Source organism: Diceros bicornis, chromosome 35 (assembly GCF_020826845.1).
Source record: "Diceros bicornis minor isolate mBicDic1 chromosome 35, mDicBic1.mat.cur, whole genome shotgun sequence".
Lineage (NCBI taxonomy): Eukaryota > Metazoa > Chordata > Mammalia > Perissodactyla > Rhinocerotidae > Diceros > Diceros bicornis.
Genome location: NC_080774.1, coordinates 56,150 through 79,578, shown reverse-complemented (window position 1 = coordinate 79,578; position 23,429 = coordinate 56,150). Strand labels below are relative to the sequence as shown.

General features: G+C 43.0%; 1 protein-coding gene across 8 annotated transcripts in view; it reads left to right on the top strand.

Annotated features, from left to right (window-relative positions):
- ZNF268 (zinc finger protein 268) overlaps nt 1-23,429 on the top strand; it is a 51,731-nt gene that overhangs the window by 8,856 nt on the left and 19,446 nt on the right. For 4 of the 8 annotated variants that reach the window (XR_009216818.1, XM_058531109.1, XM_058531103.1 and 1 more), the window contains exons 1-3: nt 5,070-5,261; nt 5,489-5,570; nt 21,159-21,359. Coding sequence is in view for 4 of the 8 variants with exons in the window: in XM_058531109.1 (XP_058387092.1) it covers nt 5,143-5,261; nt 5,489-5,570; nt 21,159-21,359 (402 nt within the window). In the remaining 4 variants the exon portion in view is untranslated. Of the gene's footprint in view, nt 1-5,009; nt 5,326-5,488; nt 5,571-12,497; nt 12,604-21,158; nt 21,360-23,429 lie in introns of those variants that run through there. The other 4 variants (XM_058531107.1, XM_058531105.1, XM_058531108.1 and 1 more) reach the window with 4 other exon arrangements.

Genomic DNA, 23,429 nt, shown 5'->3' with positions numbered 1-23,429 from the left:
GCTTATCAAGGCTTACAGTTATAGTTGAATAACAAGACAGTGATGTACTGGCATAGTGTAGACCAGGAATTGGCAAACAGTGGACCATAGGCCAAATCTGGCTTGCTGTCGACTTTTGTAACTAGAGTTTTACTGGAACACAACCATGCTCATTCATTTATGTATTATCAATGATTGCTTTTGTGCTACAGTGGCCGAGTTCAGTAGCTGCGACAGACTATGGCCCATAGAACCTAAAATATTTACTAACTGATTGTTATGGGCTGAATTGTGTCCTCCAAAATTCCTGTGTTGAGTCCTAATCCCCAGTAACTCAGGATGTGACTGTTTAAGGTCTTTAAACATTTTAAGTTAAAATGAGGGTATTGGGATGGGCCCTAATCCAATATGGCTAGTGTCCTTATTATAAGAAGAGGAGATTAGGACACAGACACACACAGAGGGAAGACGATGTGAGGACACAGGGAGAATATGGCTATCTACAAGCCAAGGAGAGAGGGCTCAGAAGAAACCAATTCTGTTGATCTCGGACTTCCAGCCTCCAGAACTGTGAGAAAATTAATTTATGCTGCTTAAGCCACTCAGTCTGTGGTACTTTGTTATGGCAGTCCTCACAAACTAATACAATGGCCTTTTACAGAAAAGTTTGCAGACCCCCACTGTAGGCAAATAACAGTGGAACAAAATAAGGAGACCAGAAACAGACTCACATATATGTGGTAGACAAAATACTGGCTCCTGAAAGATGTCCACATCCTAATCCTGGAATTTATGAATATATTATCTTACATAGAAAAGGGGAACTTAGTTTGCTAATTAGCTGACCTTAAAGTAGAAAGATTATCCTGGATTATCCACGTGTGCCCATTATAATCACAGTAGTCCTTAAAAGTGGAAGAGGGAGGCAGAAGAGGAGGCCAGAGTGATGCGATGTGAGTAGGACTCAACCCTCTGTTGCTGGTTTTGAAGATGGAGGAAGGGGCCATGAGCCAAGAGATGCAGGTGACCTCTAGAATCTGGAAAAGTTAAGGAAAAGGATTCTCCCCCAAAGCCTCCAGAAAGGAATGCAGCCTTGCATCGAGCTTTTGACCCATGGAACTGTAAGATAATAAATTTGTGTTCTTTTAAGCCACTAAGTTTGTGATAATTTGTTACAGCAGCATAGAAAACTAACAATATGAGAACTTAGTATATAACAGAGATTGTTTAACAAATCAGTGGGAAAAAGATGCTAACTCTACATTTCAGTCTAAAACTTTTAGAGCCTTCCTTTCCACATTTAGTGTTTAATCTATCTAGGATTTATTTTATTTTTTTAAAAGATTTTATTTATTTATTTTTTCCCCCCAAAGCCCCAGTAGATAGTTGTATGTCATAGTTGCACGTCCTTCTAGTTGCTGTATGTGGGACGCGGCCTCAGCATGGCCGGAGAAGCCGTGCCTTGGTGCATGCCCAGGATCCGAACCCCGGGCCGCCAGCAGCAGAGCGTGCGCACCTAACCGCTAAGTCACGGGGCTGGCCCTATCTAGGATTTATTTTAAATATACTGTGAGACAACAATCTTTTTTCTATTATTGTATAGCTATCTCATTGTTCCTACACAATTTATTGAAAAGTTTGTCTTTTCCATAATATTTTCCCCCAATATTCTGTTATCAAAATTTTCAAACATCCAGAAAAGTGGAAATAACTTTACAATGAACACTGATAAGCCCAAATTTATGATGTTATTTGCAGTGTTGAATTTGCACTGATGGTGCAAAAGCAATAGTGGGTAAATATTGGCACTCAGCATGCATCAGAGAGATGACACCAAAGTATATTTATTAGTAGCTGTTGTATTCTTCATCCCTATATTCACAGTTAAAAAAAAAAATGGGACCAATTTCATTTCAGGATGTCCTTGATGGAGCAGTAGAAAATAATTTGATTAAATCTCAACTCTTGAGTACATATCTTTTTAATATCTGTACAACAAATCCTCTGTGCTGCATACTGAAGTTCCATGGTTGTCTCCAGAAAAAGCACTTGTGTGATTAGGTTGGGAGCTGAACTTTGCATGACAGAAGGACTGAGAGACAAGGCGGACCTGGGGATGTGGCAGACATTTTCTCAAAAATCAACCAAGTGAGCTTGTCACTTCAATGGAAACAAATGACAGTATATTTTTGCCAAAATAAAATTAAGGTTTTCAAATGGAAAATAGAATTTTGGAAAACTTGTATCTGGCACTGTGAACTTCACAGCTTCCCAATATTTAAGATCAATGATGATACTAATGAATACAGTTTTTCATATTGTATAATGAAATGTGTCCACATTTGGAAGATCATAAGTCAGTGAAACAATATTTTCCAAATGACCAATGCATGATGTAACAAAATCATGCATGATAAAACTATCCATTTAAAGTGCAAGATAGGGGCCAGCCCGGTGGCACAAGCGGTTAAGTGTGCACGCTCCGCTGCAGCAGCCCGGGGTTTGCCAGTTTGGATCCCAGGCGCGCACTGACGCACCGCTTGGCAAGCCATGCTGTGGCGGCGTCCCATATAAAGTGGAGGAAGATGAGCATGGATGTTAGCCTGGGGCCAGTCTTCCTCAGCAAAAAAGAAGAGGATTGGCAGATGTTAGCACAGGGCTGATCTTCCTCACAAAAAAATAAATAAATAAAAAAATAAAGTGTGGGATAGAACAGTGGATTTTAATGTAATAGAGTAGAAAAAGTTCACCTGTATAGTTTCAGATTGTACACTGCAACTAAACTATCCGTTGTTCAGCTTGTAGTATCTAAGAAGAATATGTTACCAATTTCACCTCACTCCAGTGGGACTCCGACCCACATTCAGAGGAGCTCCCTCCTCCTCCGAGGGGCCCATGGGTGGGCCTCATACCCACAATCCATCCCTTTTTCAGAGGGTTCTTCCCTGTTCAGTGTCGCAGATTTGAAATGAGACTGAAGCTGAGCATTCAACAGCACAAGCTTTTATTCAATGGCCAAAGAAAGGAGAAGTGGGAACTATGTTCACAAATCAACTTCTCAGCTCCTGGGGTGACTTGGCAGCTGTTATAAGGTGTCTAGGTAAGGAAGGGGAGGACTATTCATAGTTATTTGGGGAAATGGGCAGGCTTTTCTGGGGAGCAAGGGTGCCACATCTTTTCTTTCCTTATTTAGTTAGATCCTGCCATTGCCATGGCAGCTGTAAACTGTCATGGTGTCGGTGTGTGTGTTATGTAGCATGGTAATGTATTACAATGAGTGTATAATGAGCTGCGGGTTCTGTGTTGGCTCAAGTCAAACTGCCATGTTGCCTTCAACCGGTTTTAACTGGTTTCGACTATATGTCTCAGCCATCACCTCCTTCCTCTCATTGTGGTTTCCTGTAAGCTAAAGAAAAGGTGTCAGGCTTGTTTTGAGCAAGGTTGTGGTTAATGTCTTATGGGGCTAGGGGCTTGGGTAAAAAACATACACAATTATCTGATATGTATATTAAAATGCCCTGTCCTTTTCCAACTACATACCTGTAGTTGGAAAGCTACATACCTGAGGCTGGATTTTCTTTATATGCTTCCACAAAAACAACATATGCAACAGATTGAATGCAGAAGCAAATATGAGAATCCAGCTGTTTTCTTTTTTTGTGTGTGTGAGGAAGATCAGCCCTGAGCTAACATCTGTGCCAATCCTCCTCTTTTTGCTGAGGAAGACTGGCCCTGGGCTAACATCTATGCCCATCTTCCTTCACTTTATATGGGACGCCGCCACAGCATGGCCTGACAAGCAGTGCGTCGGTGCAGGCCCAGGATCTGAACCCCGGCCGCCAGGAGCGGAGCACGTGCACTTAACCACTACGGAATGGGGCCAGCCCCCCCAGCTGTTTTCTGTTAAGCCAGACATTTAAAAGATCCCCCCTCCCCCCCAAAAAAGTAAAACAATGCCACTCCTCACTATTTGTTTTGGAAAATGAATTTAATTTTCATGAAAATGTTACAGAACACAAACACAAGTTCATTTACCTGCCACACAGGAGGGCAATAACTGGAATGCCAGGCTTGTGGCAAGGAAAGGGGTTTACTACTGAAAGGCAGCCAGACGAGAAGATGGGAGCTAGAACTCAGATCCACCTCCTCCAAGGGAAAACAGTAGGGGTTTTTATCTAGGGTTTTAGGTAGGGGAGGGGGAGCAAGTGCTGGGGTTTTAGGTAGGGGAGGGGGAGCATGTGCTGGGGTTTTAGGTGGGGGGGAGCATGTGGCCTTGTTGGTTGGCACCTTCCCATCAGCCTGTGTTGGCCTTGAAGACTGAATTTCTTTTCCCTTGACTGTCTGGACTTTTATGGTTAATTTTCATCTTCAGCCTGCATTTGGTCTTGTGAGGCTGAATCTTGATGTCTGGACCTTGACTTCCTGGAATAGACAGCTCACTCATATACTAAGGAGGGACAGACAGACCTGGTTAGTTTTGAACCAGTTGATTATGCTGAGTATGCACAGCTGAAGTTGGCAAAGCTTATCTCAAAGTTTTTTTTCTCTCCTTCTAACCCAGGGGAGATTTTTTAACCTGAAGAGGTTTCAGTTTCAAAACTTTTAAGTTTCAAAATGTTATTCCTCAGTGTCAAAAATGGTATTTATGTTAACATGTTATTATGAATCTTTGAGTTATTAAGGTGTAAATTAGGACTTTTACCATTTTGGAAAAGCAGAGACCTTAGAACACTTTTATCTCAATTTATATCACTCCTGCCTTTGTGCTATTGCTGTCAATTATTTTAATTCCCTATATTATTTAAAGCCTGCAGTGTCCCCGCCCAAGTGCTGGAGAGCCTGAGCTTCTCTGCGGCAGCATGCCCCATCCCGCCGCCGACAACCCCCCCGCCCCCGGCTGCGGGCCACCGCGCGCGGGAGGAACTCCTGCAGCGCCTTCTGGGAGTTGTAGTTCATTCTGCCTTCGGGTCGCACTGACGCATTTCCTGTGCGTCCCTAACGGCAGCCGTTGGCTCCGCTCAGGCTGGTAGAGCTCTGTTGGGCGGTTGGCGTCCGTCACCCGCCGCGGTGACCCCAGCGGGAGCGGGCTGACCTCGTCTGCACCGAGAGCTGTCGCCGAAGCACCCAGGGCGGGCGCCGCCAAGTCAAGAGCGAGGAGAGCCGATGTGGCTGCAGATCCGGGAGATGGAGGCAGCCGGTCTCCCACGAGTCCCCGCGCTGCCCGTTCAGGGGCTGCGGGAGCCGGACGCGCCGAGTCCGTCCACTTTGAGGGCGGCGGGACGGTACAGACTGGTGTAGCCTCACTCCCTCCTGCCCGACCGGAGCAGTGTCCTGGCCGGGCCGCGTGTGTGTTGGGGGGCGGGGGTCGCGGGGCTGCGTGAGGGCGGGAGTCTCAGCTGCGCGGAGGCGGGCGCGGGTCGTCGGACCCTCCGGCTGTGGGCCGGAGAGTCCCTGCGTGGGGGCGGGCGCGGCGGGGACCGTGTCCCTCACGTTCTCTCTCCTCCGGCAGCCCCTGGCTCCTGCCGCCCTCCGCGGGGCGCACGGGATCGACCGTGGGGACGGCCGCCAGGGTCCGCACCGCCGCCGTCTGGGTGAGTGGGGTTTCCCTTGTTTCTGAAAAGCTGTCCCCGAACGCTAGCTTTCCATGTCTTCCGGAGTCGGAGCTTGCCGTGGGCTCCCTCTCCCCACCCCTCTGCCAAGCCGCTGGGCCGCCTTTAGAGAATGTTAGACCGTCCAGAAATGCTTCCTGTCATCAGACTTTTAATTTACTCCTTCCTTCAGTCACTTTTCTGTCAATCTTGTACCCCGAACTCTTGAGTTCAACGAGTGGTCTTTCAACTTTTTCAGCGTGTATTTACTCATTGTGTTTTATGTCTGAGATCTTGGGGCCTCATTTGGGAAATTATTCACTTATTCAGCTGTTTTGTTTATTGTCTTTTGTTTGCTGAACGCTGGGGCAGATGCTGAGTGCAAAGACAGGTGTTCATGGTCCCTGCCTTGGAAGAGCCGTGGTCTGGTGGGGGTGGTGGACAAGAAGACGTATAGGGACAATGACGAGTTGAGAGGTTCTCTGAGAGCAGGCTGTGGATGTGCATGGGGGACACACGGCAGAGGGTCGGTTGGAAGTAGGGACACCCCAAGAAATGCTTCAGAGATTAATAAGAGATTCTTAAACTGAGGTTTGAAAGGTGAATGAGGTGAACAAGGGACTGAAAGTCAGCCTAGGAAAAGGAAGCAGTGTGCAAACTTGAGAGGCTTGAAATGACCTAGTATGTTGGTCATAGGACCATAGGTCATAGGTCATAGGCCTAGGATTGCTGAAATGTAGAGTTTGGAGTTTTGTAGATGTGGTGATGTGGAGTCTATGTTAAGAAAGGAGGCCAGAGGCATAGGTAGAGACCAGATAGGTCATAGAGAGCTTTGAGGATCACATTAAAAACTTGGATTTTTATGCTCTAGGGGAGAGAGACTTACTAAGTGTTTTCCCAAAGGATTTTTGGTTGGAACAGTCAGTAGCAGGCAAGAGAAGACAAACGTTTAAGTAAACTAGTGGTTTTGAGGAAAGAGATGTTAAAGAGGCAGAAGCAGCTGAATTTGGTAACTAGTTGGGTGCAGGTGGTGAGGGAGCTGGAAGAGCCAGGGGTGACTGCTGGGGTTCTGCTCTGTGGGCCTGGGTTGGGAGCGGTACCATTCCCTGAGTCAGGAAAGACCATCAGAGTTGTTCTGGGGGTGGGTGGAGATTTCAGTTTTATATGGATTGGACCCTCCAGGTGCTGGTGGGCGGGTGGGTAGGCATGTGTCTCAAGAGAAAGGTCTGGACGGGTTACACTGATTAGGTGTTGTTGGTTCGCAAACTGGTCCTGTTACATGGAGGGCAAGGAGAGACTGGAGAAAGAGACCACTCCAGATTGGTAGGTGGCAGGTTTGTTAACCAAGGGAGCTTAAGAGGCTTGTCTTGGGCAGCCAAAAGACAAGTAGATCTCCGCACACACCTGCCAAATCTTAAAAGTTTACATAGAGGTCCTAACTGGGTTCAGTCACGTCTGCCATCCACATGGTCTCAACAACACCTTACTCTTTCAAAGCTATGTCCTTGGAACAGCTCCCACTGTGGGAATGGTAGGCAGAGTGCACATTCCAAGGACAGGGGAGGGTAAGGAGCCTCTGACTGCCCGGGTCGCCTGGCAGTCACATCCTCTCGATGACCTCCTCCGACAGGTATGGCCAAATTAGCTCAAGGAGAGTGTGTATTGTGAGAAGAGGACTGAGGGCAATGCTCAGGGAATGACAAAGGAAGGCAGTAGAGGAGGAGCTGGAGACTGAGATGGAGCCCAATAGAGGTGAGAGAAGAGGAGAAACTTGTGTTTCAGAGTTAAAAGAAAAGAAACCTGAAAAGTGCTTGCCATGTGAGACACCCCAGGGAGGTCAAGTAATATTAGGTCATAAAAGTTTACGTTGGATTCAGTGGTGATGGTAGTGGTGGGTGTTGCTGGTGGTATTTCTAGAGCAGAGTGTGAGTGTGTATGTGTGTTGGGCAGGGGAGGAAGGTGGAGGAGGGGGTAGTGGGAACAGCAGGTGGCTGCAGAAGTGCAAATGAGGCAGTAGGACAGTGATACAGACTTAATCAAGATGCTCTGTTGTGATGGGAAGATAGTGGTCGCTTGAGGAGAATTCAGTAAGGTACCTTGGTACAAAGTCAGTCTAAAAAGCAGTAAGTTTCCTATTGTAAATATTATCTATTTAGAAAATATAATGAAAAATTATCCTATTTACAATGGCAATAAAAAAGGTAAAATAACTACAAACCTAAGAAATGCAGAGAACTTACATAAAAAAAGTTTTACAACTTCGATAATACTGGTGGTTAACATTTATATAGTGTTGACTATGTCCCAGCTATGGGTCTAAGTGCTTTGCAGATACAAACTTGAATCCTCACGGCAGCCTCTTGAGGAAGGTGCTAATGTTAGCTCCGTTTTAAAGATGAGGGAAGTATGAAAAAAATTTGTCATAGATGACACAGCATGTAAGTGTACATCTAAGAACTGCTTTGTATGTTATATCCTTTCAGCCCATCCGTGAGTGGGGTCATCTACATTTAGGAAAAAGCCCAATTTCTATCATTCCCTGGTGACTGGGCCACATCCATCCACTCTGCCCACCGTGCGGCAAGGTACCCAACAGGTGATCTGTGAAGATAACACAGCATGTGAGTAGGAGAAGACAGAATTCAAACCCAGGCAGTCAGGCTCCTGGCTCTGAGTTCTTAACACGACAATATACACTCTCCAAGATAAAGAACATCCTGATACGTGCAAACCGTATACTTGGATTTTTGAAACATTTGTTCATTTTTTCATTCTCCAGATATTTACTGAGCACACTGTGTGCCAGTCCCCCTTCAAGGTCCCAGGCATGTGGTAGTGAGCAAGACTGACAGAATCCATACCCTTGGGGAGTTTGCATTCTAGTGGAGGGAGACAGATGACAAACGATGAAAAAACTGACTCACGAGTAAAAAGAAAATGTCAGAGTTGTGTTATACATGGCATGAAAATTGGTTAACGTGAAAGATTGGGTGCTTGTGCTGGGCCCCGAAAGTAGTTACTGTTTACCCACAAAGGATCGCTTGTCAGCTCCTTGAACCCAGGTGAAAGTGACGAAAGCAGGACCAGTTAGGTACCTTGCCGTGCCCTGGGCATAGTGGGGTGTGTGGCCTGGTCTCTGGGGAATGATAGAAACTGGTTTTTTCCCTAAATGTAGATGACCCCACTCAGGGATGGGCTGAAAGGATCTAATATACAAAGCAGTTTTTAAATGTACAACAGAGGAGCCCCTTTCCCATGAAATATACTCGACCCATATTCTGGGTGTCCCCCCCTAGGGATTAAGGGTGATACCAGCAACTAGAAGGCTATATGGTGAGCGTGTAAAGGGAGGCAAGCGTCGGAAGTGGTGTTTCACGGAGGCCTGTGAGCCCCTCCGTCTCCCTTTCTTTCCTCTGAGGATGCTGAGCACTTATTGAGATGTTTTGTTTTTTCACTTGCTTTTGTTGTTTTACTACTTTCTACCGTTGATACTTCCCCTCTTAAATGTGTTGTTACAAATTCAGTTACAGTGAATCTCCATTCCTAGGGGCTTGGAAAGATTTTCCCTCTCCTCTCATGTAGGGGTTGACTTATTTATGTCAGCAAACCTTATTTCCCTTTGTCTCCAGTCCAGGGGCAGGGCCTCTGCCCCCATGGACCACTGTCAAACACTATCACCATCACCACATGCTAATAGCGTAGTCTGTAGTAGAGTGATCTGAGGTTCAAGTCTGACGTGAGGTGGGGCGTTAGGGAGGGAACGGAATCATGCTAGAAAGGGGCTTTTCTGAGAAAGGTTGTCCAGTGCTCCTGTGCATATGACACTGTATATCTTCAGTGTTCCTCAGACTGACCCTCTTGAGGAATTACAGGTTAAAATGCTAATTCCCTGGTAAAATTTGGCAGTGTTCATTCATTGGTTACTTGTTCAAAACTCACAGCCCTTATTAAACACTTGTTTATATATTCCACGTACTGGGTAGGCACTGAGGATACACAGGCCTCAGAGAGCTCGCATCTTCCAGGAAGTTCAGAGAAGAGGCAGAGGAGGGGCGTGCAGATGGCCGTGGGATTAGAGCTGGGGCGTAGGGAAGCCCAGGACACTGGCAGGCACACTCTCAGAGCATCTGTAGATTAGCCGTGTGAAGGGGAGGGAGAGGACGCAGGCAGAGGGAGCAGCTTGTGGATGCAGGTGCTGCTGGCCATGGGGAGGAGGGGCGTGGCAGGGACGGTCCTGGAGCAGCAGATAAGGCCTGACTGCTCTGGTCCTGTGGAGTCTGGGCGCTGCCCTCAGCTGTAGGAGCTTGGAGAGGAGAGGTGATGTAACGGAGTGGCCAGTTTGAATCTCAGCCCACCCCTCTTTGGCTGACTTTGAGCAGGCTACTCATCCTCTCCAAACAAGCTTAAAATTATATTTTTCTGATGAGTTGAGCCTTTAATGATTATGGAATCACCTTTGTTTCCAGAAATTCTTTTTAGCCTTTAAAGCCTGTTTTATGTTGATATAGCTATGTGAACTTCCTTTTGGTTAATTACTTGTTATATATTTTTCTTTAGGTTTTGACGCTTTTGTATCTTTATAGTTTAGATGTGTCTTTTTTAAACTGCATACTTGTTTTTTTAATTGTCTGTCATTCTTGGTGTTTTAAGTGGAACACTTTGTGATTAATGTAATTATTGATGCATTTGGGTTTAAATCTACCATCTTACTGTATACTTTCTATTTGCTGTACCTGATCTGTTGTTGTTGTTGTTGTTGTTGTTGTTTTGGTGAGGAAGATTAGCCCTGAGCTAACATCTGTTGCCAATCCTGTTTTTGCTGAGGAAGATTGGCCCTGGGCTAACATCTGTGCCCGTCTTCCTCTACTTTTTTTATTATGTGGGACGCCGGTTACAGCAGGGCTTGGTTAGCGGTGCATGGGTCCGTGCCCGGGATTTGAACCTGCAAACCCTGGGCCGCTGAAGTGGAGCACGTGAACTTAACCACTACGCCACCGGGCTGGCCCTTGATCTGTTTTTTTTTTTCTTCTCCTCTCTTAACTTCTTTTTGACTGATAATTTTTTATTCTTTTTCTCTCTCTACAGGAGTTTTGGAGTTATACACACTATTTATTGCTTTGAATTTTTTTTCAATTAAACTTTTTATTTTGACATAATTTTAGATCTTAGAAAAGTTACAGGAATAACATAAAAAATTCTTGTATACTCTTCACCCAGATTCCCCAAATGTTAATAGCTTACTACATTTGCTTTATCATTTTCTGTCTCGCTCTCCATTCCCTGCTTCCTCCTGTTTTTCTCTCTCTGCACACACACACATGTGCACGCATGTGCAAATACACACTTTTTTTCTTGACTGTTTGAAACGAATTTGCAGACGTGATGTTACTTTACCCCTAAATACTGCAGCTAATCTTAAAAACCAGAACAGTCTTTTACATAACCACTGAATCAGGAAATTAACGTTGATACAATACTGTTATTTAATCTACAGGTCTTATTTAGATTTTGCCAATTGCTCCTTTATAGGAATTTAGGAAATATCTTTTACAGGAAAAGAATAACTTGAATCATGCATTGCATTGGGTTGTCCTGGCTGTTACAGTTCCTGAGTCTTATTTAGTCTTTTATGACATGATGTTTTTGGAGAGTACAAGCCATTTTGTGGAATGTTCCTCGGTTGGGGTTGTGTGATGTTCGTTTTGATGAGTTTCAGAAGTGACGATGTCATTTGTCTCATTGCTGCTGATGTAAACTTGATTCACTTGGTGAAGGTGATGTCTGCACTCTCCACTGTAAAGTTACTCCCTCTTCCCTTTGTAAATAAGTATCTGTGGGGAGATACCTTGAGACTAAATAAACAAACACTTTCTTACTCTTCTTATTCCTCAAACTTTCACCCACATTTAGCATCTATGGATGATTCTCGTCTGAATTAGTTTTTATTATGCTGGTTGACAAGTGAATTTTGTCTAATTCCATTATTCCTTCTGCATACATTAGACAGCTGTCTGCTATAAGAAAGAGCTGTGCCTTCTCCCTCATTTTTCACTTGCTTTCTTGTTTCTTCTCAGACTCCACTGAAGTTTATGATAGACCTTCTCAGTTTGTCTTTATGTCATCTACTCTCTTCTGTGTTTTCCATTTTTTTCTCTTCCTGCTACTTTCGAGATAATTTTTTCTATTTTGTCTTTAGGTTTACAAATTCTTTCTAACCTGTTATTAAACATATTTTGGTTAATGTGTCTTTTTTTTCACTTCTATAAATTTTTTTTAGTTCTTTTTCATATATGCTTGCTAAGTCATTTGTGCAATTCCTTGCCAAATCATTAAAGCTTGCGTTTTTCTCCTTGAATGTAATAAGATGTTTGCCTTACAGTCAGTGTCCATTAATTCCAGCGTCTGTTGTCTGGGGTTTTCTTTCTGTTTGTTCTTTCGTTAGTTCTCGTTCATGTTATCTTGTTTTCTGAGAGCTTCCTTATCTTGTGTGCTGGTTACTGTACTTGGAAAATTCTTCAAAAGAGGGGCCGGCCCCATGGCTTAGCGGTTGTTTGCGTGCTCTGCTACTGGTGGCCCAGGTACGGATCCCGGGTGCGCACCGATGCACCGCTTCTCCAGCCATGTTGAGGCCGCGTCCCACATACAGCAACTAGAAGGATGTGCAGCTATGACATACAACTATCTACTGGGGCTTTGGGGGGAAAAAAAGGAGGAGGGTTGGCAATAGATGTTAGCTCAGAGATGGTCTTCCTCAGCAAAAAGAGGAGGATTAGCATGGATGTTAGCTCAGGGCTGATCTTCCTCACACAAAATAAATAAATAAATACATAAAAAAAAAGAAACACAAAATTCACCTGAGTAAATTAAAAACAAAAAAGAAAAGATGTGCATATAGTTTTGAATTTTTTCCATCTGTTTTTGAGAACTGTCAGTCCAGGACAAATTTATTCTCATTTTAGGGGTTGGATACAAGCCCCAGGCTGCAGCACTGCATGAGGCTGGCCGACATTGGCTTCACTCGGATTCTGAATTTGAGGTGTACTGGGGTCCTAGCTTTTTAGAGTAAGAGCTTTATGTTAGATGTAGCATTTTGGGCTGGCATTGGGTTTTGATTTTGTTTTTTGTTTTTTCCATGCTACAAGGTAATTAGAATAAAAGTTCGTATTTTCTAAAATGAGCATTAACTGCAGGGCAAAAGTAGCTTACATGCTTTCTTACTTCTCTGAGGTTCCAGTCTTTCTTAGGTTTTGACTTGATTATTTTGTTACTACATTGTCAACTCTTTGTTACTTTTTAGAACATTTTTCAAATTCTATAACCAGCATCTTTAGTTGTTTTACCAGAAGGCTTGGTTTGAACACCCGAGCCAGCTATTCCTGGACATGCTTCAGTGTTCAAAGGCATGTTCAGACCTCAGCTCTGTCAGTTATAGAGCAAGTTTCTTAATTTGTCCAAATCTTGACTTCCCACTTCCTAGGGAAGTTGTGAGGATTAAAGGAAAGCATTCTTATCAAGCACTTGGTTCATTGCCTTGCACCAGAATATACTCAATGAGTGTTGTGTTCAGTAATTTTAAATTTCTGGTCTAGACTGTATTTGTTCATTATCTCATGAAGTCCTCCCAACTACCTTATCATATATGTGCTACATTCCTAAATTTTTTTATAAAAAAAAAAATTTCAAATACAAAAGTGAAGGGATATAAAATGTAGTTTCATCTATCCATTACCCACTTTCAAAAATTATCAAAATTTTGCCACATGTTTGATCTATTCCCCTCTCCCTGTTTTAACTGAAGTATTTTAAAGCAAATTCAGTCCTCATGTCATTTCAGCCCTACATACCTCCTTATGCGTTAAAGCACATTTTCGTATATAACTACAATGCCAGTATCTCACCTAACAAAATAGTTCCTTGTTATCATGTAGTACCTTGTTATGAGAGGTTCGGGGATTCGATCGGAGACGTAAAAGACACTTTCCACTCCAAACAAATGGACTGAAGGTATATTTTATTATATAGAGGATAGTAAAGGTGACAGTCTGCAAACAGATCCAAATAGGTCAAATATTAAGAGGGAAAAAACATCAGCCCGACTGGAAAGGGAAAACACCCACATCGGCTGAAGAGAAATGACACAAATCAACCGGAAAGAGAAACACCAGGTTGACCGAAAAGAGAACACATCAAATCAATTACTTCATATCAAATCAATTACTTCACATCAAATCAGTTACTCACAACATCCACGCCCCACTGCCGGGAGAGCCCTGTCAATCGACGCGGCTGGGCAAGGATCACACGTCCTGGGCAAGGTGTCCCTTCCACAGGTGGAACTCTCATTGGGTCTCAGTTTCCAGCAGTTTTTATACCATCAGTAATTTTCAGAGTAAGCAATTACAGAGTTTGCAGAGCAAGCATTTAGTGTTTCCATGCACAAAATGGTTATCAGTGGCGTACGTGCACTGAGCCCCCTGGCTAACGTCCCAGCCCAGTAGTTGTGTACGTGCATTGTTCTCTTTGGTTATCGTCCCAGCCCGGCACAGATGGCCAGTCCATCCCGTGCTACGACGCTCCAAGAGCCTTGAAATGTTACAACCTGCAACTCCCTCCGTGAGAGAAGGGCCAGTTCCCACCACGCAGAAAGCAGCTTTGTATTTCTTTTTGTGCTGGTGGCTGTAGGTCAATGGAGCGGCCAAACATGGCTGCACTCATGTCAAGACATACCTATTGCATATTCAAATTTGCATTTCCCTTTTTAACATTGGCAAGTTCAAATCGAAATCAAACAAGGTGCACACTTCTTATTGTTACATACTTTAAGTCTCTTTTAATCCAGAGTACCCCATCTTTCTGGGTTTTTTTCCCCATTGATTTTTTTAAAGATCCTGAGCCATTTGTCCTATAGAATATCCCACATTTTGGATTTATCTCTGTTTCCTTGTGGTAGCATTTAACTTGTTTCCTGTCACCAGTATTTCCAGTAGACTGAAATTTAGCTTTAAAGGCTTTTGCATTCATTTATTTACGTTTCTGGCAAGAATACTTCATAGTGCTTTGTTTTGTCACCTCAGGAGCACGTCTGTCTGGTTGACTCACTCTATGTGATGTCAAGATTGGTTGGGGAGTTCAGTGGTGATGGTGTGGTGGTAGTGGTGTCAAGTTTCCCATCACCTGTCTCTAACGGTTTTGTCTGTTAGTGATCTTCCCCTCAGCCATTTACAAAGCATCTTCCCCAGCATTTACAAAGTGGTGCTTTTCTAGTTCTATCATTCTTTCCGTATTTATAGTTGGAATTTTTCTGTAAAGAATTTACAGAATTCTTCTCTAAAAAAGAACATTTCTTCTCTAAGTAGAACTGTTTGGTTACCCAAAAATACAATTTGTATGGGAATGGCAGGATACATGCTTAGTTCTTTACCTTTAGTTGCCACTTTTCACTGAGGAGTTGATGCCCTAGTTATATCCATTGGTGACAGCAAAGGTTTTTGTGTTCGTTTTTTTTTGCTGAGGAAGATTAGCCCTGAGCTAACATCTGTTGCCAATCTTCCTCGTGTTTTTTGCTTGAAGAAGATTTTCCCTGAGCTAACATCTGTGCCAGTCTTCCTCTACATGTGGGTCACTGCCACGTGTGGCTGATGAGTGGTATAGGTCCGTGCCTGGGATCTGAACCCAGGAACCTGGGCCACCGAAGCAGAACACACCAAGCCAGCCACCATGCCATGGGGCTAGCCCCGGATTTTTTTTTTTCTTTTTGTTAATTTAAGTATGATTAAGAAACTCATAAATCTTAATATAGTCAGCCAGTTTGAATCAATTACAGTTCTTATTCTTTTAGAGGGTTACATTGTCCCAGCTTTGGCTACAGGGACCCTCTTCAGCTTGGCTCTGAGCCCTTTTGAAATGACGTTAGTCTTAGCTGGCCTCCTGGCTTTTGGGCCCCACAAGACATTCTAGGCTCATTTGAATATTTCCCGTCCCTGATGTGTAATCAACCTTTCCTCCTGGGAACCTGATACCTTTGAGTGCTTGGAGACCACAGTTGATACTGGAATGTCATTGCTTCTAGGCTGTTTCAGTAGGTAGACCTAGGAATCTTTGCAAAGGAAAAAAATTATGGTTCATATTGATATTTCCAATTCAAATTACAGAGTTTTCACTTTAAAAAAAAATTACTCTTTTTTTGATGGAAGTAATCCAAGTGTACACCAAAACATGAATGGATAAATAAAATGGTGTGTGTGTGTGTGTGTGTGTGTGTGTGTGTGTGTGTGTGTGTGTGTATGTACACAGTGGAATATGATTCAGCCTTAAAAAGCAAGGAAATTCTGACTCATGCTACGACATGGATGAACCTTGAGGACATTATAAATGTGTTAAGTGAAATAAGCCAGTCACAAAAGGACAAACACTATATGATTCTACTTATGAGGTTCCCAGAGGAGTCAGAATCATAGACAGAAGGTAGATAGGTGGTTGTCAGGGACTGGGAGTAGGAGGAGAATGGGAAATTATTGTTCTGAAGAGTTTCAGTTTTGCAAGATGAGAAGAGTCCCGGAGGTGAATGGTGGCAGTGGTTAGGCAACATGTGAATGTACTTAATTCCACTGAACTGTATACTTAAAAATGGTTAAGATGATAAGTTTTATGTTATGTATATTTTACCACAATTAAGAGTTTTAAAAAAAGACGAACTTTGACTTTTACCTCACACAATATAAAAAAATTAACTCATTATGAAACACAAACTTAAATGTAAGAGCTAAAGCTATAAAATTTCTAGAAGAAAACACATGGGAGAATATTCTTCACCTTGGCTCAGGCAAAAGTTTTAAATATAACTCCCTTTGTAGATTGTGCTGTTGGAGTTATAAATTGGACTACACCAAAATACAAACTTATGCACTTCAAAGTTACCATTTAGAAAATTAAAAGACAAGTCACAGACTGGCAGATAATATTTGCAAATCATATATCTGTTACAGGAATATATCCAGAATATATAAAGAACACTTACAACTCAGTAAGAAGACAAACAACCCAGTTAAAAAAATGGGCAAAGGATTTGAACAGATACTTCACCAAAGAAGATATATAGATGGCAGATAAGCATAAGAAAAGATACTTGACATCATTAGTTATTAGGGAAATACAAGTTTATATCATAATGAGGTACCACTTTATACCCACTAGAATGGCTGTAACCCAAAAGGCAGACAGTAAGTGTGGACAAAGATGTAGAGAAATTGGTACCTTTATAGACTGCTGGTGGGAATATAAAATGGTATAGCCACTTTGAAAAGATTTTGGCAATTTCTTTAAAAAGTTAAATATAAACTTAGCATACGATGCAGCAGTTTTACTTCTAGAAATTTATCCAAGATAAAGGAAAACACGTTCACACAAACACTTGTATGTGAATGTTCATATGAGGATTATTCATAGTAGCCCAAAACTGTAAATAATGTAAATGTCAGTTAACTGGTGAACGTATAAACAAAATAGAATACTATTCAGCAATAAAAGGAACAGACTGTTGGTACATGCTGTAATGAAACTAAACTTCAAAAGCATTACGCTAAGTGAAAGAAGCCAGACACAGTATCTAGTATGATTCTGTTTATATGAAATGTCCAGAAAAGGCAGGTCTATAGAGAAAAAAGCAGAGAATGGTTGAGGGTGAGAGTGGCCCTTGGCTTCAGAGGAGCACAAGGGATCTTTTTGAGTCAATGGAAATGTTGTAAACCTGGATGAGATGATTGTTGGAAAACTATCAATTTACTAAAAATCATTGAAGTTAAAAAAATTAACTCTCTTTTTGAAGAAGCTTTATTGAAGTATAATTTATATACCATAGAATTCACCCTTTTAAAGCATGCCATTTAGTTATTTTAGTATTCAGAGTTGTACAATATCACCACTGTCTAATTCCAGAACATTATCATCACTCCAAAAAGAAACCCTGTCCCCATTTGCAGTCACTCTCCCTTCTCTCCTTCCCCTATCCCCTGGAAGCCATTAACCTACTTTGTGTTTTAATATATTTACCTATTGTGGACATTTCATATAAATAGAGTCATACCATAGGTGGCCTTTTCTATCTGGCTTCTTTCATTTAGCATAATGTTTTCAAGGTTGCTTTGTGTTGCTCTCAGGTTATCAGTAATGATGCTACCGACCAGGAATGTTGGGGGCACTCACCTTGGCCCTACTACTATTGAGCCCCCACAGACATTTCCCTGACTGGAGCCAGTGTTGTGGCTGGCCCGGCCCTTGTGGTTCTTGCTGTGATTGCAAGACGCACCTCTGCAGCAGCCATCAGAGAACTTTAAAAAAACGAGGTTTATTACTCACAGGTCATGGAGAATACATGGCACACCCAGGGCCACACAGGAAGGTCATGGGTAGAGAGAGAGAGAGAGCACACACGTGCATGCACGGACCTGGGGTTCTGTCTTTAGTGGGGTCGAGGGTGGGATGCCTTGGGTTTCTCAGGTTCACTTTTTTTTTTTTGTGAGGAAGATCAGCCCTGTGCTAACATCTGCCAATCCTCCTCTTTTTTTGCTGAGGAACACTGGCCCTGGGCTAACATCCGTGCCAATCTTCTTCCACTTTACATGGGACGCCACCACAGCATGGCTTGCCAAGCGGTGCATCGGTGCGCGGCTGGGATCCAAACTGGTGAACCCCGGGCCACCGCGATGGAACGCGCGCACCCAACCCCTTGTTCCACTGGGCCAGCCCCCCTCAGGTTCACTTTTATTGGTGAATTTAAAATATATGGGCACTATGGAAAACAGTATAGTGATCCCTCCAAAAATTAAGGATAGAACTACCATACGATCCAGCTGTTCCACTGCTGGGTATTTATCCAAAGAACATGAAAACACCATTGCGTAAAGATACACGCACCCCTGTGTTCATTGCAGCGTTATTCACAATAGCTGAGACTTGGAAGCAACATAAGTGCCCATCAAGGGACGAATGGATAAAGAAGATGTGGTATATATACACAATGGAATACTACTCGGCCATAAGAAATGATGAAATCCAGCCATTTGTGACAACATGGATGGACATTGAGGGTATTATGCAAAGTGAAATAAGTCAGAGGGAGAAGGTCAAATACCATATGAGCTCACTCATTAAGTAGTAGATAAAAGCAACAACAAACAAACCATAGAGACAAGAGATTGGATTGGTGGTTACTGGGGGGGGGTGCAAGGAGGGCAAAAGGGATAATTAGGCACGTGTGTGGTGATGGGTTGTAATTAGTATTTGGGTGGTGAACATGAGAACATGATGTAATCCATGCAGAAATAGAAGTATAATGATGTACACCTGAAATTTATACAATGTTATAAACCAATGTTACCGCAGTAAACAAAAAAATTTTTTTTTAAATAAAATAAAATACATGGGCGGTAATTAAGGCAGAGGAAGGGAAAAGCAGGTCACTCAAGGGAGCAGTTATCTGCGTCATCCAGGGCTTTCTACAAGGGGAGCTTCATGGGTGGGCAGCCTGGCTCTTTATCTAGTTGTGTAGCTGGCATGTCTGTCCGGGATGGATGTCTTTGAAATGGATGCCTTGTCAGTCAAAAGCTTAATGTCAGGCACTTTTACTACAAAGTTCATCTGTGTAGTAGCATTTATCAGTACTTGATTCCTTTTTATGGCTGAATAACGTGGCTTTGTATAGATATACCACATTTTGTTTATCCGTTCATCCATTGATAGACATTTAGGTTGTTTCCATTTTTTGGCTATTGTGAATAATGCTGTTATGAACATTTGTGTACAGGTGTTTGTATGTACATATGCTTTTAATTCTCTTTGGCAAATTCCTAGGAATGGAATTGCTGGGTAATAACAGTAGTTCTGTGTTTAACATATTGAGGAACTGCCAGACGGGTTCCAAAGTGGTTGCTCCATTTTACATTCCCAACAGCAATGTACGAGGGTTAAAAAACCTCACTCTTGCATCTTCTTGTCATGTGCTAGGTATCTTGGTTCTTAACATTAATGTAACTGTCATATCCTACAGTGTACATAAAATAACAATTTATTACTACTAACAGGGATACTAAATGAAGTTCAGTATGTCTTTGTAGCTCATTTTATCCAAGGAGTACACAGTCAAATACCGGATGTTAAGGTCACTTAGAAAAATTATTGTCTCTTGTAGTTTTGTTTCCAATTTGATAAACGAATGTATTTGTTAACATTTATTTTCAGCTTTAGGGATTGTCCTCCCTCCTTTTTTTGATCATGTAAAATATTTACATGATTCAAAAATAGAAACTGGATAGCAGTGCATTCAGACAAGCCTTGCTTCCATCTCTTCTGCCCTATTCTTTCCCTCCCCCAGAGGTAACCGTTTTTACAGTTTCTAGTTCATCTTCTCAGTGATTCTTTTGGAAATATAAGCGCACACGCTCATACCTGACCTGACTCAGCGCTAAGCCTTGTCAGGAAGTCTGGTGTTTCCTAGAGTTCAACATGCCTCGTCTTCTCATGTGTTTCTCTCACATTTACATCTTGTGCTTTGTTGTTAAAATAATTTCTGAAAGAAGCTTCCTCTGGACCTTCCATCTTACTGTCTAATAGCCTCTCTCTCCTCCCCCTCTCGTTCTCTGAATCTCCTCTCTCTCTCACCCCTCTCACTGCTTGAATCTTTTTTCTCTCTTTCTGTGCTGATCAGTTGGGTCTCTGTTTCTAGCAGCTTTCCCTCACAGTGAAGATCTCTGCTTCTGGAAGTGGCTGTTGGCCAGGCATTTCTCAGATGCTCATGTTCTGAGGTGGCCACAGCACGTTAGGTCACTTAGTGACTTTGGGAATATATTTTTTATATTCCTGCACCTCTGAGCCTTAGAGGCATTGCTCAGATTCCAGTCGGGGGAGGTGCTCTCCTGTCGAGGGTGCACATTTATTGGTGACTTTGGAGATGTGCAGCGTGTGGCCCCTCAGAATCTTCCCTCACTTGGCGCACTTCCTCTGAGGGGAACTGCCCTCTGTAGTTGGGTCACATCTGTCTGTATCCTGGGGTTCATGAGTAGACCCTGCCACCTAGATTTTGTTTGTTTGTTTTGGATGTCTATGGGCTTGTTCTTTTACTCTTCTGGTAGGTCTCTTTTGGTTTCATTGGGAGTTTTGGGGAGATGAAAAAACTACACTGCTACCCTGATCTCATCTTACTCCCAATGTTTTAACAACAACAAAACATAAGACCCAGTGAGAGAGATTAAGTGAATTGTTCATGGACGTCTAAATAGTGAGAGAAGAAACTCTAACTGAAATGGAGACTGTTTTATTCAAAATCTGTAACTCGTGTACACCCTCCCAAACAGAGTTGTTTATTCCTTAGTATCGGGCATTGTCTTCTTGTTTAAGTGGATGCTGGGGATGGGGGACTGTCGTCAGTGTGCTGGGTTCCCCATTTGTGTCGTCTCGCTTCTGCCCTGCAGCGGCATTGACCACAGTCTGCAGAACACACGGCCTGGCCTCATGTGAATGTGTTTACTAGCAAAAGAGACCAAGGTTGGGGCCCAGAGGAAATATGCCACTAAAGCGAGTTTTTTCTTGAGTCTACAGGTCCCACCTCTCCAGGAGCAAGACAGTTCGTGCAGTAGGATCAGAAAACTCCAAGGTCAGGAATCCATCCTGGGTCAGGGGACCGCTGACCAGAGGCCTCCCCCAGGAGGACCCTGGCAGAGGCACAAGAGTCACAGGACAGAGCAGGTTCTAGAGTGGCTGTTCATTTCCCAGGAGCAGCCGAAAACCACCAAGTCCCGGGTGAGTTGCTTGTTTATTTATTCCCACTTATTTTCTTTGTTACTTTTTTTTTTTGATGGGGAGAGCGATGGGGGATCCTTAGGCCTCACCTCAATCCTGTTATATCAGGCTCTTCATTTTAACAGGAGTCAGTGATTCATGCACATTAAAGTTTAAAACAAACTTGGTGCCAAATCCATATTCAGATTTTGCCTGGAGTGTTTCTTTTACCTCCAATATTTTGTTATGAAAAATGTCAAACACAGGGCAACATTGAAAGTATTTTACAGTGAACATCTGTATACCCATCGCCTAGAACTTGCCATTAACGTTTTACTACACTTTCTTTATCCATCTTTCCATCCCTGTGTGCATTCATTAACCCATCTTATTTTTGATGCGTTTCTTGATAATAATCAGACATCAGCATGCCTCCCTCCAAATACTTCAGTATGCATAGCATTAGCTATTGTTCAGTATTTGTTTACTTTTTTTTTTGGCTTTTCATTTGGTTAATGCTGTCTTTTGATGAACAGATATTTCTAATTTTGACTTATTCTGGTTTGTAAATTTTTATCTTTTATTAAGTGCTTTTTGTGTCCAATTTAAGAACTTTTTTCTTACCCAAAGCTCGTGAAGATGTTTTTCTTTGTTATTATTTTACCTTTCACATTTAGATTTATAATACATCTAGAATTAATTTTTATGTTTGGTGTGAGGAGGAGTCAAGATTTTTCTGTTTTTTAGAGGAAGATTCACCCTGAGCTAACATCTGTGCCAATCTTCCCCTATTTTGTGTGTGGGTTGCTGCCACAGCATGGTTGCCGATGGGTGGTGTAGGTCCGCTCCTGGGAACTGAACGCAGTGGTGCTGAAGTGGAGCACAGTGACCTTAACCACTAGGCCATGGGTCCAGGCCCAGGAGTCAAGATTTATTTTTTTCATAGAGTTATCTGATTTCCCCAGTCCTACTGAAGTGATTGACCTCTACCTATGGCTCTGCAGTGCCACCTTTGTCATATATTGGGGGTCCATATATATGGTTTGGTTCATAATTCTTTATTCTGTTCCGTTGGTCTACTTTTCTATCCTTATTCCAATACCACACTGTATGTATAATAAGTCTTGGGGGCCGGCCTGGTGGCGCAGGCGGTTAAGTGCGCACGCTCCGCTGAGGTGGCCCAGGGGGCGCACAGTTCGGATCCCGGGTGCGCACTGCCAAGCAATGCTGTGGCAGCATCCCATATAAAGTGGAAGAAGATGGGCACAGATGTTAGCCCAGGGCCAGTCTTCCTCAGCAAAAAAAAAGAGGAGGATTGGCAGATGTTAGCACAGGGCTGATCTTCCTCACCAAGAAAAAAAAAAGTCTTGATATCCAGATGCTTCCGGTTTTTGGTGATTATGAATGCTATCAACATTCATGTGTGGGCTCTTGTGTGGAAATGCATTTTCAGATCAGGTGGGTAAATAGCTAGGAGCATTATTGCTGGCTTTTATGGTAAGACTATGTTTAGCTTTGTAAAAAACTGTCTTCCAGGGCTGGCCCCGTGGCTTAGTGGTTAAGTGCACACGCTCCGCTACTGGTGGCCCGGGTTCGGATCCCGGGCATGCACTGACACACCGCTTCTCCAGCCATGTTGAGGCCGCGTCCCACATACAGCAACTAGAAGGATGTGCAGCTGTGACATACAACTATCTACTGGGGCTTTGGGGGGGAAAACGGAGGAGGATTGGCAATAGATGTTAGCTCAGAGCCAGTCTTCCTCAGCAGAAAGAGGGGGATTAGCATGAATGTTAGCTCAGGGCTGATCTTCCTCACACACACACACAAAAAAACTGTCTTCCAAAGTGGCTGTGCAGTTTTGCATTCCCACCAGCAGTGAATGGCAGTCCCTGTTGCTCCTCATCCTGGCCAGATCTTGGTGGTGTTAGGTTTTTAAAAATTTTGCCATCCTCATAGATGTGAGGTGGTATTTCATTGTGGTTTTAAGTTGCATTTCCCTATTGGCTGTTATTATTGAGTATCTTTTCATATGTGATTTATTCTCTGTGTATCTGTGGTGAAGCAGCTGTTCAGATATTTTCCCCGTTT